The sequence below is a fragment of the Larus michahellis genome, chromosome 4 (assembly GCF_964199755.1).
Source record: "Larus michahellis chromosome 4, bLarMic1.1, whole genome shotgun sequence".
Taxonomy (NCBI): domain Eukaryota; kingdom Metazoa; phylum Chordata; class Aves; order Charadriiformes; family Laridae; genus Larus; species Larus michahellis.
Window position 1 is genome coordinate 52,680,634 of NC_133899.1, and position 17,845 is coordinate 52,698,478.

General features: G+C 39.1%; 1 protein-coding gene across 3 annotated transcripts in view; it reads left to right on the forward strand.

Annotated features, from left to right (window-relative positions):
* Positions 1-17,845, forward strand: part of MAP3K9 (mitogen-activated protein kinase kinase kinase 9) — a 64,254-nt gene that overhangs the window by 35,434 nt on the left and 10,975 nt on the right. For all 3 annotated transcript variants that reach the window (XR_012586717.1, XM_074584812.1, XM_074584814.1), the window contains 7 exons: positions 1,595-1,743; positions 5,242-5,417; positions 7,918-8,158; positions 9,329-9,451; positions 10,307-10,460; positions 15,257-15,369; positions 15,993-16,808. Coding sequence is in view for 2 of the 3 variants with exons in the window: in XM_074584812.1 (XP_074440913.1) it covers positions 1,595-1,743; positions 5,242-5,417; positions 7,918-8,158; positions 9,329-9,451; positions 10,307-10,460; positions 15,257-15,369; positions 15,993-16,808 (1,772 nt within the window). In the remaining variant the exon portion in view is untranslated. The remainder of the gene's footprint in view (positions 1-1,594; positions 1,744-5,241; positions 5,418-7,917; positions 8,159-9,328; positions 9,452-10,306; positions 10,461-15,256; positions 15,370-15,992; positions 16,809-17,845) is intronic.

Sequence of the window (17,845 nt, forward strand, 5' to 3'; positions counted from 1 at the left end):
ATCTTGGGAAGAGTCAGCTTTTGTAGAAGGAAATCATATCTTGTGGAAAAAATGAAAATTCTTGAAGGAGTTACTGAGCACATGAACAAGTAGTAAGATTGCTTTATACCATGTTTGGATTTAAAAAAAAAACTTTCAACAAAATCTTTCATCAAAAGCTTTTAAAGACAGTAAATTGGTGTGGGAAAAGCGAACCAATCTGTTTCCCATCACTTAGTCAATTCTTAATTACTAAAAGAATAAATCAGTTTTCTTGGAGGGGAATTGTGTGCTCAACATAATCATAAGTGATTTGAAAAAGCAATCAATGTTTAGGTAACATTTGTTGATGATACCAAGTTACTTGGGATAAGAAAAATTAATCTACTGCAGAGAGCTGAGGAAAAGTTTTACTATACTGAATGATGAAATGGTAATAAATACAAAGTAGTACCCATGGGAGAATTTCACGGGTACAGTGATAGGCTCTAAATTTAACTATTATGATTCAGGAAAGATATTGGAGTTTCTGTGGGTAACCTAGCTCATTTTGTAGGGAGTCAGAAAGGCAAGTGGCAAATTAAAATTTAATAGGAAAGAAATAAAGAAGAAAACAGGAAATACTGTGCCTCTCCCATATCTTTAAAATTTTATGTGGTTTTGGTCATTTGAACATAAAAGGCTTAAATAGAATGAGATTGTACAAACGATGTCAAGGTCAGTGAAAGATATGAAATGGCTTCTGTTCAGGAGAGTAACTAGATCAGGATTTAGCTAGATTAGGATTTTGGGGTCTGGAAAGAAGATGATTTAGATAGGATGTAGTGGGAGCCTGTGAAATCATGGATCGCATGGAAGGAGCTAATAGGGAACATATGTTCATTCTTCCTTGTATGGAAGGGAGCTACAAGGAAGCAAATGAAATTACCAAGTGACAAGCTCAAAACACACACGGAAGTATTTTTTGGCAATGCATCATTAAATTTGTGGGACTCACTACCACAGAACTTAGCAGACAGTAAATGGGTTCAGAAGAGATTAATGGAAGAAAAAACTGTCAGGTCACTAAGTATGAAGAAGCTAACTCTGGCTCAGGCTTCCTAGAAGCAGAGGGAATATTCTGAGGATATATTGTTTGTCGTATACCTGGGAGGATAATGGTCTTGGAACTGTTTCTATAACTTCATAGTTAGCATTTCATAGAATGTCTTAAGAACAACTTAATTCTGAAGGAGTATTTTTCATTTACTTCTAAAAACCACAACCCACCAAACAACCCTCCTTCGCATTTCTGAGAGTTTCACTGGGTTCTGGTTTGAAAATTGCCGAATTAGTTTGAAGCTGCACGTTAATGTTTTTCAGATTGTTGCCAGTTTCCAGAGAGGAAATTTTTTGCCTAAAAGGCAAAAATGGCATCTTATTTCAATCTAATTTAAAAAAAGCAGGTAAAATAAAACACTTCACCAGCTTGGCAACCATGATGAGATTGTCCAGAAAACTGGAATTTCTTCAGAGTACCAGACTCAGCCTGATAGGTTCAGGTACTTTCTTGTTGCTTAACGAAGAATGTGTTAAAGTCAAACACCTATTCTCTTTTCTCTTTTCTTCCTGGTAGTTATGGCGTACTGCTTTGGGAACTGTTAACAGGAGAAGTACCATTCCGAGGAATTGATGGTCTTGCAGTAGCATACGGTGTTGCCATGAATAAACTTGCCCTTCCAATCCCTTCCACGTGTCCAGAGCCTTTTGCCAAACTCATGGAAGGTAAGCCAGCTGTGGTGTGAGTATGGTTTGTGCTGTTTCTAGAGTGCTGTTGAGCATTGCTTCCTGGTGTTGGAGCACAGATTTCTCAAATGGCTTGATTCAATGGTGCAAGTTATTATGGGAGCTAGGCTTGGCTGTTAGTGTGCTTTGACAGTTACTCTATTAAAAGAGTAGTATGTGAAAGAAATTTCCCTGCCATTTTTTTAATCAATTGGCTTTATAGGAAAATGGGGGCTATTGCTGTTATCATCTAGCTTGTTGTTTTCTAGTAGTGAAGACTCGCTAACACAAAAACTTCACCTATTTTGGTCTCGTTTGAAGTCTTCAACTTGTTTTGAAATTCATAGCTTGAACATTTTGCTAGGTAGTGTCAGATTGATTTGGAATGAAACGTTATCCTACTGACATTTCAGGGAGAGGGTTTATATGTGTCTTTGACACTTGAAAACAACACAAATTATCAGTCAGAATGATGTGACTTTCTGCTTTGTGTGTGGAAATAGTTCATGCCCAAGGTGGGATACATATGGAGGAAAGGAATGTAGGAGTTTGTCTTCAGAGCTGCAGTAACATTAAAAAGGATTCCATGAGGTAGCTTTTGGGTTGCACCAGTGTGACCTGCTCTGCTGGCTATTGCAAGTACTTACATATCTCCTAAGCTTCAATTGTTCTTCTCTCCCTCTCTCACGGTAGTACCTTTAGTGTTTTATTCGGTGCCACTATTCCCAAGGATTTCCAGGTGTTTATATGTAGTAAACATTTTTCTACCTATCTGGTGGAAAGAAAAACAGGTAACAAAAAAATCAAACAGGTTTTATAGTCTTAGTGAGCAAAGAATGAGTCTGAACATAGAACTGACATTTTGTGGCCTCTGGTGGTGTTTTTAGCCCCAAGAAAGAAATTTGATTCATCGTAAGAAAATGTTTCTGATGGATTTCTCTGCTTTTAGAATACTTTTGCGTTTCTCTGGTCTTTTCTGTAGGTTACAGGCTTCAGTTAAGTTAAAGTAGAAAATTTCACGTACTGTTGTGCTAAAAAAGAAATATTCTACAGGATAGTAAATAGAAGCAGAGTTGCAGGTATAGTAGCTTGGAAGTAATGTAAAGCAAGAAACTGCATCTGAAAGACTTAATGGAACTACCAGCTCAGTGCTGTGCCAGAGCAGTTTATTTTGACATGGTTCCCTAAAACAAGGACCCTGGATTTCTTAAATGTGAGGTATTTGCTGCTTGGATTAAAAATAATGCCCTCTATTGGGGAAGTCAGGTAGAGGCATATGGCCTGTGCTTGAACCCGGCAGCGCAGGGGTGAGCACCCACATGGCTTTGGAACGCTTGGCTTCTCCATGTGCAGGGGGAAGAAGAGAACAAGAAAACAATTACTTTCTGCCCCTTCACCAAAACTGTTTTTCAAGCAGGCTGTTTCTTGTCTGGGGTGAACTCTTGTTCAGCTGATGCTGCTTTTACGTTTGAATTACTGCCCTGGTGGTCTTCACTGAGACAACAAAGCTGAACTTTCCCTCTTCACAGAAAAGACTTGTATGTTACAACTGTCCTCATTAGTGCAAATAATGGCAGATCTAGGCCTGGGAAAATAAAAGCCACGGGCCACCTGCATAGTTATCCTGTTCACTCACTCATGCGTTTGGCTGGCTGCAGCATTTTGTTTTACTTTGGGTCATGTTTGCTTTGCCATGCTTAAAACCTGGGCTAAAGAGGCAGGGATTATGGCACTGACGGTCCAGCTGTATCACCCATTGCTGCTAATTGGTCAGCAGCAGGGGACCTTCAGAGCACTCTTTAACATCCTCAGTTCTCTATTTTGAGAAGAGAAGCAATTTGAAATCCATAAACACAAATGTGTTCCAGCTTATGCCTCCTGGAACCTGATCAGATGCTTAAATACCAGCATCTTGATACCAGCAGTTTTGAAACCAAAGCTCCCAAAAGCAAAATCTCAGTAACGCGAAAATCAATGAAAAGACTTGCAAAACCAAGCCTCAGCAGTTGCACAGATTTTGGGAAGTGTTATTTATCTTTAATTACAGCTGCTCTTTGATGTATTTCAGTCCACAAAACTGGTGAATGAATGTCTTTTAGGACATCACCACAATTTTTTTAAGACTGTTTTCTTTTTTCCAACTGTAAGGTCTAGGAAACTTTAGAATATTTTTATAACTCTTGCCTCATGATGCAGTAATATGTGTCTTAAATTCCGTGACCATTTAGAGGAATGATCATGTGAGCATATTGAGAGAGACCCCTGTGTTAGTTTCTTCCATTCATGCACGAAAGCTGTATGCCCTAGAAATATACTTGAATGCTAAGTTTTTCTGTTTGGTTCTTCTCAAATTTTGGCAAGCAGGACTCTAGCAATACTAAACAGAATAAGGATACTTGTTGAACAAGAACCTGTATAAGTGGTAGTATGGGACAATATAGAATGAGAAAGTGATGTTTTCTGTGGGAGTAGAAATAAGGATGAAGTAAGAAGAAGGACTGAATGAGTAAGAATTTCCTATTCAAAAGTGTTAAGTCAAACATTTCGACTTAATTGCTTTTTAAAAACATGTTCTTAATGATTTCGAGGCTTGAGGTGTTACTTCATACCATTTTCTATTTCCATTTCTGTTTTCAATGTTCGATTCCCATCACTGTAAAAGGAGTACCTTTTTGTACTATTGATAGTTGAGTTGCCTTGTGGTAAGATGAGTACCTTAAATTCTGCGTTTTTAGAGCTCTGTAATTGGGTAAGTCGTTGCATTAGACTAAATGAAAAAGCTTGTTTATCTGTGGCTTCTCTTAAAAGCAAAAGAAAAAAGCCTGATCAAACAATTGTGTCTCAAATAATAAAAAAAAAACCCTTAAAAATAAGGAAACTCCAAATGTGCTGCTTCTTGTCATTATTTACTTGAATCTCCTATTTTCAGTCAAATTATGCCTAGTCGTCTTTGCAGGAAAGATTTTTTCAGTTCTGTGGAAGACATTCATAATGATTCAGCTTAGTATTAGAGTTTGGTGTTAGAAAGAACTCGTAGATGTCCTTCTGCTGTATGGCTGTTAACTCTGCAGTGTAAGTGTGATAAAGAACTGTTTGCAAGAGTCTTAGCATAGTATCTCCATTCTGTGAGCGCATACAACTTAAAGTAAATAATTTAAGTTAGTTATTTATGATGTTTTAATATTTGCTTGAAAATGTAACTTTCTGTGAAATTAGCAAGCCTCTATTTTACTTGGCATATTATTGCAGTAGAACTTAAGAACTTGAACTACCTGGTCTCTAAGTGATGTTGGATATCGTATAAGCATGAAAGCATGAATTCCATGCTTGAGTTATGATCAGACAATAGTCAATGCAAGTGGGAAATGGGAAAGATGGGGTAACACAGATAGTGTGTATACCACTCTTAGCCACTGGGGATCAGTAAAGTACTACTCATCCTCCCAAACCCCCATACTAAGAGATGCTTAACAGTTGCTTGTCTTTGCCCTGTTCTAGATTGTTGGAACCCTGACCCACACTCACGACCTTCCTTTGCCAGTATCCTAGACCATCTCACCGCCATAGAAGAGTCTGGTTTCTTTGAAATGCCCAAAGATTCCTTCCACTCCCTGCAGGAAGACTGGAAACAAGAGATCCAGGAGATGTTTGATCAGCTCAGAGCCAAAGAAAAGGTAAGTAGAGAAAAACACTCCATGCTTGTGCTCTCTGGGTTACAATTTTCCCATTTCGTAATTCAAACAGGGATAATCGTTCAGTGCATCCCAGAGTTAATTTTGTATGTGCTTTACTGGAGCTTATAATAAGTCCCCAAATCAATGGCAGGTGATGATACACATAAGGGCAGAATCATGAGTAAATATCTGCATCCTGAGCTGTTACTCTTTCTAATGTTTTATGGAGCTTCCATTATACACTGTGTAAACTGATATGATGAGTTGTCTTCATTGTTTAATGCATCTGATAACTATTTCACTGTTAGCATCTTAATTGAGAAGCTCAATGGTAACTGTTATTAGTAAAAGCAGGAGGGATAGTTTCAGCATATATGTACTCTAGCAGTCATTGCAGCTTTCTTTCTGTCAGGTCTGTTTACCAGGTTTTGCGCACAGCCAAATTGGATAGACTATATTAAACATGAGTGCTACCAGGGGAATGGTCCAATAACTGTTATAATTGAAGTCCATCTGGGTAAATATCAGGAAACAAAAATGCTATCAGGAATAAAAGGAAATTGTGACTATCAGTCTCAAAGAGAAGTGAAAAACCTGAACTTTTCTTCAAGCATACTTGCAGAAATCACAGCTTGCTGGATTTATGTTAAGGTCCTTACAGAAATAGTCTTTACAGTTGTTGGTATGAAATACTGCAGTGGCGTCACTAAAGTAATAATATTTTTTCTAAATTCACTGTCTCTTGCCTAAAAATAAATCCGTGATAAGCAGGCAACTTGATTTGGGCTCAGAAGTTGGGTTTAGGAGGCAGAGAGAAAGAAAAGGAGACCTTGGGGCAGGGGAGAGAAGTCCTACAACAATACTAACAATACTTAAAACACTTAAAACGCTTCTATTCATGTATTATAATAGCTTTTGGGAAAAACAAAATAGCTAATATGCATTTCCCTGCTGCTGTTGTCCTGTGGTGTAACTGTTGGAACAGTTTTTGAAAAACAGAAACTTCAACAGACAAGCAGAAGACCAACCAGTAGTAGCTAGACTGCCCTCAGGTTTTGAGTACTGTATTCCTCTGTAGAAATGAGAAAAGAGAATTTTATATCCTACTCACCACATGAGTGGAACGTATCAAACCTCCATGGGGATGGGACAGGTAACAATAATATTATTTAAAAAAATAAAAATCTGAACTAAAATCTGTCTGATAATCTATCTGAAGTTTAACTTGAATTCTTCAGTTTTTACCTTCTGCAATGGAATTAGCCAGCTGGAGATAATTATTCTGAGTGCCGAATTCTTTTGTCCTTGTGGTGAGAGGAGAGGAGTGCAGTGAGAAGACATTTTAAGATCTCAAGGACAATTTCAGTTGATTCATTTTGTCAACAAGGGAAAGATTGAAAAGTTTGCATTATGCATCTTTATGCCTAAGGAGCAGCCATGCTTGGTGGAAAATGATGGGAATGACCTCTTGTTGATGTTTTCTTCATTCATTTTTATGTTAGAGCTCTGTGGTTTGCTATTTTATGATGCATGAGATGGCAAGGTTATTTTTAAACAGTTGAAGTCAATAATGAAGTTAACATATGTACTTACTGAACAGGAAAGCAAGGATTAATTCTTTCAATATTATGAATAAATATTCCAAAATGGATTCCATATGCATGGTACTCTCCAATGGCTCTTGTAAACATATTCGTGTCAGATATCCAGCGTATTTTCTCATGACACTGAATTTAGGATTCGGCATCTTTTCACGGACTCGCAGAATAGCTGAAGTTGGAGGGACCTCTGGAGGTTGGACCATGTGGTCCAACTCCCATACTCAATCAGGACCACCTAGAACCAGTTGCCCAGGACCATGTCCAGATGGCTTCTGAATATCTCCAAGAATGGAGACTCCACAACCTGTCTGGGCAACTTGTGCCAGTGCTTAGTAATGCTCACAGTAAAAAAAGTGTTCAGAGGGAATCTCCTGGGTTTCAGCGTGGCCCATTATCTCTTGTCCTGTCACTTGGCACTGCTGAAAATAGACTGGCTTTATGTTCTTTGCACCCTTCCTTCAGGTTTTTATATACACTGATAAGATCCTCCTTCCCCCCACCCAAGCTTTCTCTTTGATAGGATAAACAGTCTCATTTCTCGCAACCCTTCCTCATAGGAGAGACATTCCAGTCTCTTAATCATCTTTGTGGCTCTTTGTTGGACTCTCTCCAGTATGCCCATGTCTTTCTTCTACTGGAGAGCCCAGAACTGGACAAGGATTCCAGGTGTGGCCTCACAAGTACTGGTGTCCAAATTTTAATACTGATATGAAGGGCGTTGAGTGGCAAGCACAGAAGTTCTTAAGGATTGTTTTAGGCTTTTGGCTTTCATCTGAGCCTTTAAACTGTGGCGCTAGCAGTGCTGTGAGCACAAGTCATTGCTGTCTGCCTTCAGAATAGGTAATCTTAATATTAATCCACAGGTCACAAGGTACTTCTCCTTTCTTATCTCCCTCTAGGAGCTGCGCACGTGGGAAGAAGAGCTGACTCGTGCTGCTGTTGAACAGAAGAACCACGAGGAGTTGCTACGAAGGCGGGAACAGGAGCTGGCAGAACGCGAGATTGACATCCTGGAAAGGGAGCTCAATATCATCATCCACCAGCTGTGTCAGGAGAAGCCTCGGGTGAAGAAACGCATGGGGAAGTTCAAGAGGAGCCGGCTCAAGTTAAAAGATGGCAATCATATCAGCCTGCCTTCAGGTTGGTGACATGTTAGGCTGTGTCAGGTGAAATGGAACAGGTGAACCTGTAGCTTTAGTAGCTCCTTTCTACTTAGGCATTAGAAAGTATTGGTTGTACTTTGGGAAAAACATGCCTCTTTGGGATCAAGAAACTAAATTTGATGCTCCTGTGGCTAGCGTTCCCCAGAGGTCCGAGTATGAAGGCCAGAAATAAATTTGAGATACTACATGTTTGTTGGTCTACAGCTGTATATGGTTCAGAAAAATGTTGGTATTGCAGTTTAACATGTTAATACTCAAAATGATCAATTTAATAAAAGATGTACATAAAAAAAATATGGATGTTCTTGCTCTGGGAATATTTTACATAATGCTGCAGCAGAACCCATAATCTACTGGATTTCTTGGTGCAGGAATCTAAAAATTATCAAAAATACATTGATAGCTGCAAGAGTACAAGTGCAAGAGTTCACATATATGAACTCATACTAACACACAAGTGATTTCTAATACCACCCTTCTGGAAGAAATGTTGAATATTGGTGAGGTGTCACAGAAGCCACTCTTAAGAGCGAAGACAGTGACTTTCAGAAATACTGAATCCTTAGCATTTCTGCTGTGGATTCTGTATGGAGATTCAAATTTGTGAAAGAACAAAAGTGTGGGTTTTATAAATCGCCTAAGGCTCATCATTACTTCAAGGATGATGGCTTACATTATGTTGTCTGTTTTCTGAGAGAGATTGGCTGTTCAGAAGAGCAATGATGATAAAATGTGCATGTTAACTATGCCTTTGTTTAGGTCTGTAAACACCTATTGCTGGTGGTCTTGCTTAGCTTAAGAAACTGAGAGATAAGGTGAAAGGAATTTATACAGGGATATACTTTGGCATAAATGTCAGTCAACACATGAGAATCCATGTGTGTATGAATCTCACATACACTAAGAAGATATATCTTCCTGAGTGTGAGCTCACATCTTTGTGCTGAAGTAACTGCATGTACAAGTGCAGTTACAAGAAGGGGATTAGCTGATTAATTAATTAGCTGATTAACTTCATTTCTACATAGGTCCTGTAAATTGCCCTCTTTGAAAGTTACCATAAACTATTATTTCTTTTTCCTATATTAAAAAAAGAATTTTAACTGTGTCTTTCTGCTTTTGTTTTGTTTTTTCTTTTGGTAAACAGATTTCCAGCATAAATTCACTGTGCAGGCTTCTCCAACAATGGATAAAAGGAAAAGCTTGATCAGTAGCTGCTCCAGCCCTCCTGCAAGTCCTACCATTATTCCCAGACTCAGGGCCATACAGTGTAAGGAGCTCAATGTAGTATTGAATTTGGGAAATGTGCAGTCTGTCAGCGTGGTAAGATGCCAAGATTCCATATTTAGGACAGGACTGTAAAACAAACAAACAAAAAAACCCAAACAAACAAAAACCCCAACCAAAAAAAAAAAAAAAACAAAAAAAACCCCAACCAACCAAACAAAAAACAACCAAAAGAAACCCTCACCAAAACCACCAAAAAACCCCAAACCTAGAATGTTTGCCTTATGCCCTGTACGTATGCATTTAGAGAGGAAAAATGGAGTGTGGTGGTGATGGGAGGCAATATCACCTTCTTTGGAGTCCAAACCAAGTTCTTGAAATACTGCTATTTGATTGTATAGAAAATGTGTGTGCAGGTTAATTTTTAAAAATACTAGTTTGCAGAATAGATCTGTGAAACATTATTGAAGTGGGTTAAGTTACTTTTGGAAGGAAAGGAAAACAAAAGTGCTTGTCATGAAAATAGCGTTCGCATAATAAGAGAGAATTAGGCAGACAGGCGCGTTTTAGAAGTATGAAAAGAATGTTAATAAATGTGTAGTGTTTGTATTGGATGTCATGACATTTGTGTGTCTGGTATCAAACTGGTGGTTCTAAAAGAGAAACCAGTGATGGAATAAAGCTGTGAAGTCCATCTATACTAATTTTGAAGGGATACAGTTGTTAGATCTGTGTTGATAAATAGCCAGAATTATGAGAAAGAAGCCTAAATGGATGTTTTCATTGCTATTTCTGTTCCAGCCTATGTTTTATTCTTTATGTTGCTGTGGAACCAATTCTCTAATTTGCGTATCTGTTTTTTCTTTCCTGTTTTCCACTGTTCTTCCCACTTGTGAAGTGACTCCTGCTGAAAGCAGTAAAACATGGGGACGAAGCTCAGTCCTTCCAAAGGAGGAAGGAGAGGAAGAAGAGAAGAGAGGCCAGAAGAAAAAGGGACGCACTTGGGGACCGAGCTCACTTTGTCACAAGGAACTAGGTGCAGGAGAAGATAGGTAAGAGAGGACCTGGAACCAGACTGGTTTCCAGGTTATAAAACTGGTTATGAGTTGGCTCACAGGAGATTTGCCTGTCCTCTTGCAAACACTTTTCTGCTTCCAAACTTATTTGCTGTACCAGAGATGTCAGAGATTCAGAACAGATTACAAAACTGCATTGCATTCAGTCCTGTGCTAGAGTGATGCTTTCACTCTCTGCTTTACCTTGTTATGTGTATTTGTAAGGAGTATAACTTCTTATCTGTGCTAAATTATTTCTCTAGTAGCTTTTCTTTATTTTCAGGCTCAGCTTTCTGTAGCTTCGTATCATATCTGAAACTACTTCTCTTTTATGATTCTCAGCTATGCTTTTTCTTGTCTTCAATGCTATTATTTAAAAAGTATCTGGTAGAACCAGGCAAGTATCTTTTCTTCAGGCTTTTGAAAAGGACATGTACATTGAGTGAATACATCCTGAAAGTGATTTTTGCAGACATACAGGTTGTACCTCTATTTTTATAGATTCTTGTTCTGTGGCCTTTTTTTGCGTGTGTGTGAATTATTTATACCAGGACTCTAGTGGATCATCGCCAAAATGTTGCTTTAAACATAGAACTATTCTGATCTAAGAGGTTTGAATGCCTTGTGATTTTTATTGGAGTTTGAAGCTTTTTCCCCTGCTAAATTGATACTTTGACTCTTGCCATGTTTTTTAGCAGGGAAAATAAAATAACGGGTTATAATTATCTCGAGTATTATGTGCTCAGGTGTGAAATTCCTGGAAATTAGATGTTTACATAATGCATCGCTATTGCAGTACTCTGCAAAAGGGCCTGGATCCAAGTGTTCTAATGAAATTAAAATATGTTCTCCCTTAAAGGTACTCTTGACAGGCTAACACAGCGATGTGGAGGAAGCTTCTTTGACTACTGCCTATGCTTTGCCTGTTCTATAGATGAAGTATGTCATTCTATAGAATTAAAATAGTTGTCACACTTTCCAGTCATTAATTATATAAAAGGGCAGGAGATCACTCAAGCTGGTAGAAAAACACTTCTACTTTGAAATCATGTTCTTGGAACCCTGGGAATAAAGCTCTTCAGTTTTCTGTTCATTACTGTATAGTCTGAAGCACTAAATTGCTTCTGGGCACAGACAGCTGGAAAGGAGTTGCTTGCTAATCATACTTGCTCTTAAAACTATCTTGTTTTCTCTACAACTGAGATGTTCTATAGTATCCATCACCTTTTCCAGGGAGACTCAATACAGCTGTGGCATTTTGCAGAGTATCTGAAACATGATAGTGTTGCTGAAAAGGCAGTGTGGTTAACACACAATGAAGTACTGCTTTTTGCTGAGATCCTGCCAGACTGCAGACTTCAATTTAAAGGGAGCAGAGTTGCAGTAAACATTACTGACTCAAAAGGTGGAGTGCTTGATATTTTTAGTATTTTTTAATTGTAGTTTTAGAGGTAGGGGGATAAAAATTGGGGTAAAGTTAAGACCTAAACTTTAGATGGAAAAGTTCAGTTTAAGTTTTCTCCATTACATTGTTCTGGTAGCAGCAGTGCTGCTATTCCAGTTACTTACATGACTCTGATCAAGGGAACTTGAAGATTCATCTTTTTTATCACTTTCCATGTGTTCTGCACAGGAGGTAATTCCAAATTTAGGCAAGACATACAGTGGGAATTGCAGTGAAATTCTCTAGCATGAGTAAACTGACCTATAATTAATATCAAGTAAAGGCAGTCATGAAAAGATTATACAGTGATTATTCACCCTTCTGCATTTATCTTTGAGCATAAGGAATGAGGACAGCAGCAGAAGGTTGCTGTGCTGAATTGAAGAGACTGGATGAAGCTTTATGTTGGACTAGTGTTGTGACAGTTCCATTGTGATCTTATGGTGTGTTCTGAAGGATATATGGTGAAATCTTAATTGTCTTTAAACTTGGCATTGATTAATCTCAGAGTGTTACTATGGTATGGGTTATGGTGTTATTGATTTTCCAGAAGGTGACACTGGATGTGGGATAAGCATAGTCCTTTAGCAGTTATCTCTTAAAATCTTGCAAGCTAAATAGGGGGTGAGCCTGGGAACAGACACTTTTTATTCCTGACAGTATTGTATCAATGCCTCAGCATGGCATTACAGAACGGTATTGAGACACCGGAGATGCTGTCTTAGAGTTTTAGTGAAGTTTTCTGCAATTTGCTGAGCCTTGTCACCTTATCACTTGTAAAGAGAGAGGTGCTTTTGACTTCCCAATAGGAAAAGGCAACAGAGAAGTAATTCAACCATAATACAACACAGTAATAGCCGCCTTATTATTTAATCTAAGTAGATTACAGGTAAGAAGTCTTCAGGGTCCTGAATTGTCGTGCTGGTGACTGAAATACATAGTTTTGCTGCTAGTGCTTTCAAATCGTTCCAGTTGCACTTTCTTTGGAGCAGTAACAGACAATACTGCTGTAGTAGGAATGTACTTTTAAGTTGGCATGTTCTGAATTGTTTTCAAATGAACAGTAGTGTCTAACTAAGAGGTTGTGCAGCTATCCTCTGCACAGGTCTTTGAGGTCTGCTTGTAATTTGTGGGAGAGAGGGAGAAGAGGAGTGAAAAATAAAAGGTAAGGATGAGTATTTTATAACCTTGAGGTAGACGTAGCGGGTCTTGAAATTATTCTGGTAGCTATTTATCTTTCTGTCCAGATTGAGCTGTGCTTTTTCAGTAACAGCAAATCTTTAGTCTGTTTTTTGCAAGGGGTGATTGCTCTGAGAAGTCATAAGGAAGCAAACTAAGTTGATGTGTCCTGCTGTACAATAAAGGGCAATTCCCAAGACCCTTCAGATAATTGTGACTGTAAAGTGAAGGCTAAACTGAAGATTACTGCTGCCAGTCACTTACAACTTTGCTATCTCTGCATGTAGAGAACATAGTATATGTTTTTCTAGCTCCATGGAAATCTCCCCTTCCTCAATAGTTGTCTGCCCACATTGTAAGAGCTTTGACACTTATTTTTGGAGGTAATAGCACTGCTAACAGGATTCATTTTCACCCAGGAGTTTTCCCTTAACTTGCTGCTCTACTTATAGTATTTATCCTAACTATGCATGTTGTACACATGAATAACTTAAATATAACATACATTATTTGGTGGGTTGTGTTACCTAGCTGAGTATAGTATGGAGGGAGTAAATCAGAACAGACCCACACACTGAATTGCATCTCGGTTGTAAAACCATCTGGTTGTCTGTCTTGACAAGTAGCATTAAGCATTGTGCTGTCCAGATTCAGGTTCATAGCAGAGTACTGCATGTGCTGGAATGATTAATGGGGGGAAAATGATGGACTTTCAAGACAGCTGAGAACTGCACGGGATACTTTTAGTGTAATGCCTATAGCACGGTCATCAACTAACCTAGACCTTGTGGCCTTGCTATAGCAGCATACTTTGGTGACAAGCAGGGAGTCCCAGTTAGGTAGAGAATAGAGGAAAAATACAGACCAAGGCAAAAAAAATCTTGATACGATAAAACGTAGAAATCCTGCAATGGAAGCCATTTCAGAAATGCGGAGTGATTCTGGTGGAAATTAAGAATCATGAGAGACAACTTCTATATGCTCATATCCTTCTTTCTCTGTGAGGGAAGGGTTATAATGAATTGCACATCGTATCAAAGAAAAATGCAAGTTAATAACAGAGCTGGAAGATGTCTCCTAACGTCTCCTAACATCTCCTAAGTTTTCTTTTCTTTCAATAACAAGTCGATGCTCTTGTGTGTCCAGTTAAGATCGTTCAGAGTATCCACAGATCTTTTTACCCCTTTCATTCAATTTCTGTCTATCCTAAGTGTGTATTAACTTTTCACCAACACTACCACATGTTTCATGTTGGAGTTTGGAGAAAGGCACCAGAAATCTCCAAGTTCAGGTTTTATTGTTAAGTTATCAATACAGCTTTTCTGAGTGTTGATGTGTCAGAAGGTTGTGCTGCTTACTAAAGTTGTTTCTGATGTCATGAAAGTGCTGTGGGGAACAAACAGGATGAGGGTAGTGAATACCTATGAACAGGGACTACTAATAAGCTCAGGTGCCTGGTGACATACCTTTAAACGCAGGTGACATCAAAGCAGGGACTTGGTTTTGGGTTTTTGACTTGTTTGTTTTTGTGGGTTTTGGGGTTTTTTTTTGTCTGTAAGTAAAAGAGACAATGACATGATTTATGATTTAGTTACCTATCTTTCCATAATCTAGAATTTACGCTTCTAACTGTCTGTACTTCAATGAAGTGTTTTCTTTAGAGGAGAAATATTGGGCTTTATAATATAGAGGCATGACTTTGCTCCTACAATGACTTTAGCATATTATTGTCCCAGTGAATGATCTTTGACTTTTGTTGTTTGTTTGTATTTCACATGGAAATGCTTTTGAAGATATTTTTCCCCTCCTCCTACTGAACACTTTTATTTTTTACCTGCCATGGTACATTTCTCTTGGTTTATAAAGAAAACTTTTCATCTGATTTTTGTAGTGGTGCTTTTTGTTATTCTGCGTCATAGCTGTTGGTTATCAGCAGAGGTCTTTTGACTGCCACAGTGTAATAAATGAGGGAGTGACTTTTTGACTTTTTTTAAATATTTTAAGGTGCTGTAAAGATGTTGCAAAATGTCTGGCTATGGGAGGACTTCAAATCTATGTAATTAAGATGGATACACACATATCCTAAGTAGAACAATAGAGAATATAGACGAGGGGAATGGAAATTTGTTGTAAGCATGGTACATTTTCTCCCATCTTTCTACTATTTCAGTCTGAAAGCTCTCGTTGAAGGATACAAACAGTGGTCATCCAGTGCACCGAACCTTGGGAAGATCCAGAGAACTGCGCCTGCTTTTCCAGGATTCACCAGCTTAGCAGAGATCGGTAAAGGAATTCCCTGGACTTTACACTCTCATCCCTATTTTCATTCACATTTGAATTAACATCTCCTTCACCTGGTACCTTACAGCAGTGTTTTCATTTTGGTGGTATCCATTTTTCTTTTATTCTTTGTGAAGTAACTTCTCCGTCAGGATTTTCTTTTTGTTCACCTCTCTGTGCTTCTCTTAATTTCCCTCTAGCTCTATGCTACCTCTCAGCTCCTTGCCTGTTAATAATATTTAGATGTGCAGCATGGTTACATCTTCACTTGCAAGGAGAGATCCTTCTAATTTTCCTCCTTTTGCTTCTTACTTCCAAACATATAAATTTACTCTAGAAGTAACTGAAGTGTAGATAGCTTCTGAAATGCTGTTTTGCAATTGATCCCAAATAGATTAAAGTGTCACTAATTTCTTCCACTTTGATAGTGTTTCCAGTTACTTGCATCAGCCTATCTGCTTTGGAGACAATAGCCTGTGAGTATTTGGCAGTTGGTGATTGATGCTTGCGATGAGGACAGCTGCATCTTCTGAGGAAAAGCTTATTTTCATTTATATTTGTAAGACAGCTAAATTTGTCAGCAGAAATGTTACACCCATGCAAAATCTGTTTCACTTGCTTTCCAGATGATGAAGACAGCGAATGTCTTAATGGGGAGGGCAAAGTGCACCCTTCACCTGGGCACAATCAGTCATACCTCTGCATCCCATTTCAGAAGAATGAAGACTGGGATGGCCCTTCTAGTGATGCCAATGAGGAGTCCACCCCTGTGAACTCTGCTACTAGTACCCCACAGCTGACACCCACCAACAGCCTCAAACGTAGTGGCTCCCACCACAAGCGATGTGAGGTTGCATTGCTTGGCTGTGGAGCAGTGCTGGCTGCTGCAGGCCTGGGTTTTGATCTGTTAGAAGCAGGGAAGTGTCAGCTGCTGATTGAGGAGGAGCCAGAGGCACCCAAGGAAGAGAAGAAGAAGCGTGACAGCATTTTCCAGCGAGCTGGACGCCCGCGCAGGAGCACTAGTCCACCTTCCCGCAAGATCTTCAAGAAAGAGGACCCTATGTTGTTGCTAGGCGAGCCATCCACATCCCTCACCCTTCTTTCCCTGTCTTCCATTTCCGAATGTAATTCCACCCGGTCCCTGCTGCGCTCAGACAGTGATGAGATTGTGGTGTATGAAATGCCTGTCAGCCCAGTGACAGTCAAGGCTCCCTTGCCAGCCATTACCAACCCACTAGTCAATGTCCAGATTGAGAGATTCAAACAAGACCCCAACCAGTCCCTGACTCCCACACATGTGACGGTCTCTTCCCACACCCAGCAAAGCGGGCACAGGCGCACACCTTCTGATGGGGCCATCAAAGGGAGTGGACTAGTTGTCAATGGGTGCCCAACCAGTGGATGCCCTTCCAGTAGCTGTTTAACTGGAGCACTGGGAGCAGGTAGGTTTTCAGCCTTCTTCCTTTTCCTCTTCAGAATAAAGACCCAAACAATGTAATTACTTGTTAGGAAGTAAACATGTTACTTATACAGCATCCATTGTGATGGCCAGCCAACAAGAAGATTTATGGATGCTGTCTTTACACAAAACACGAACAGAATAATGCAGTAATGGTCTCTGTTCCAGCGTCTTGGCACTAAGGAACTGTCTCTGCTCCCCTGAGCTGTGAGCCAGAACATAATATTGTTTCTTAGGAAAAGATGGTACCAAATACAAATATTGTGCATTTTTAGCAGTTCCTTGGGGATTCCATCTCCATTGCCTTTATACACTTTTTGGTATTGCTGTTACAATTTCAAAGTAAATCTTGATCTTTAAGGCAGTGAAAACTGTATCTTTAATATTCCTTTGCAAGCAAGAGGGATCTTCCTGGGTAGGTAGTGTTCTCACTGTTGCAGTCTTTAGGAGTGGCTGTGACTTGATAAATTCAAAAATGCTTTCCTGTTTTCTTGCCCTAATAATTCAGAGGAAAAAGAACATAAAAAGGACTAGAATAATAAGTTAAAATCTGATTTTAATGAGACTTTTCCCAGTGGTAAAACAAAATGTGAGGTTGTCTGTTGAATGGCAGTCTGCAGTAAAATGTGGGTTAATGCAGCTGAGAATACTCATTAAAATGGTATTCATGAAAACTTAAAAGTTATGTTGTGTTTATAAAAAAAAAAAAAGTCAAAACAAAAAAACCCAAACCAAAACCCCCACTGTCTCCCACTCCTAAACGAAAATAAACCAGGAAGCATCCACAGTAGGTAGTGTTAAATGGCTCTTCCAGAAGTTTGTCCTGCTCACTGCAAACGGGTGTCACATGTTCTGCTGTGCAAGTGTCTCCCTGATCCAGTCAGGCTGTTAACAGGTCATGTGCCCTCTGAAGGATTTGGAGAGTCCTCACCTCTGGTAGGAGGTCAAATCCATGCTTTCCAGTCTGAAAACTGAAGAAAGCAAATGAGAGAGAATGAAATTTGCTGCTTGTGCTAGGTC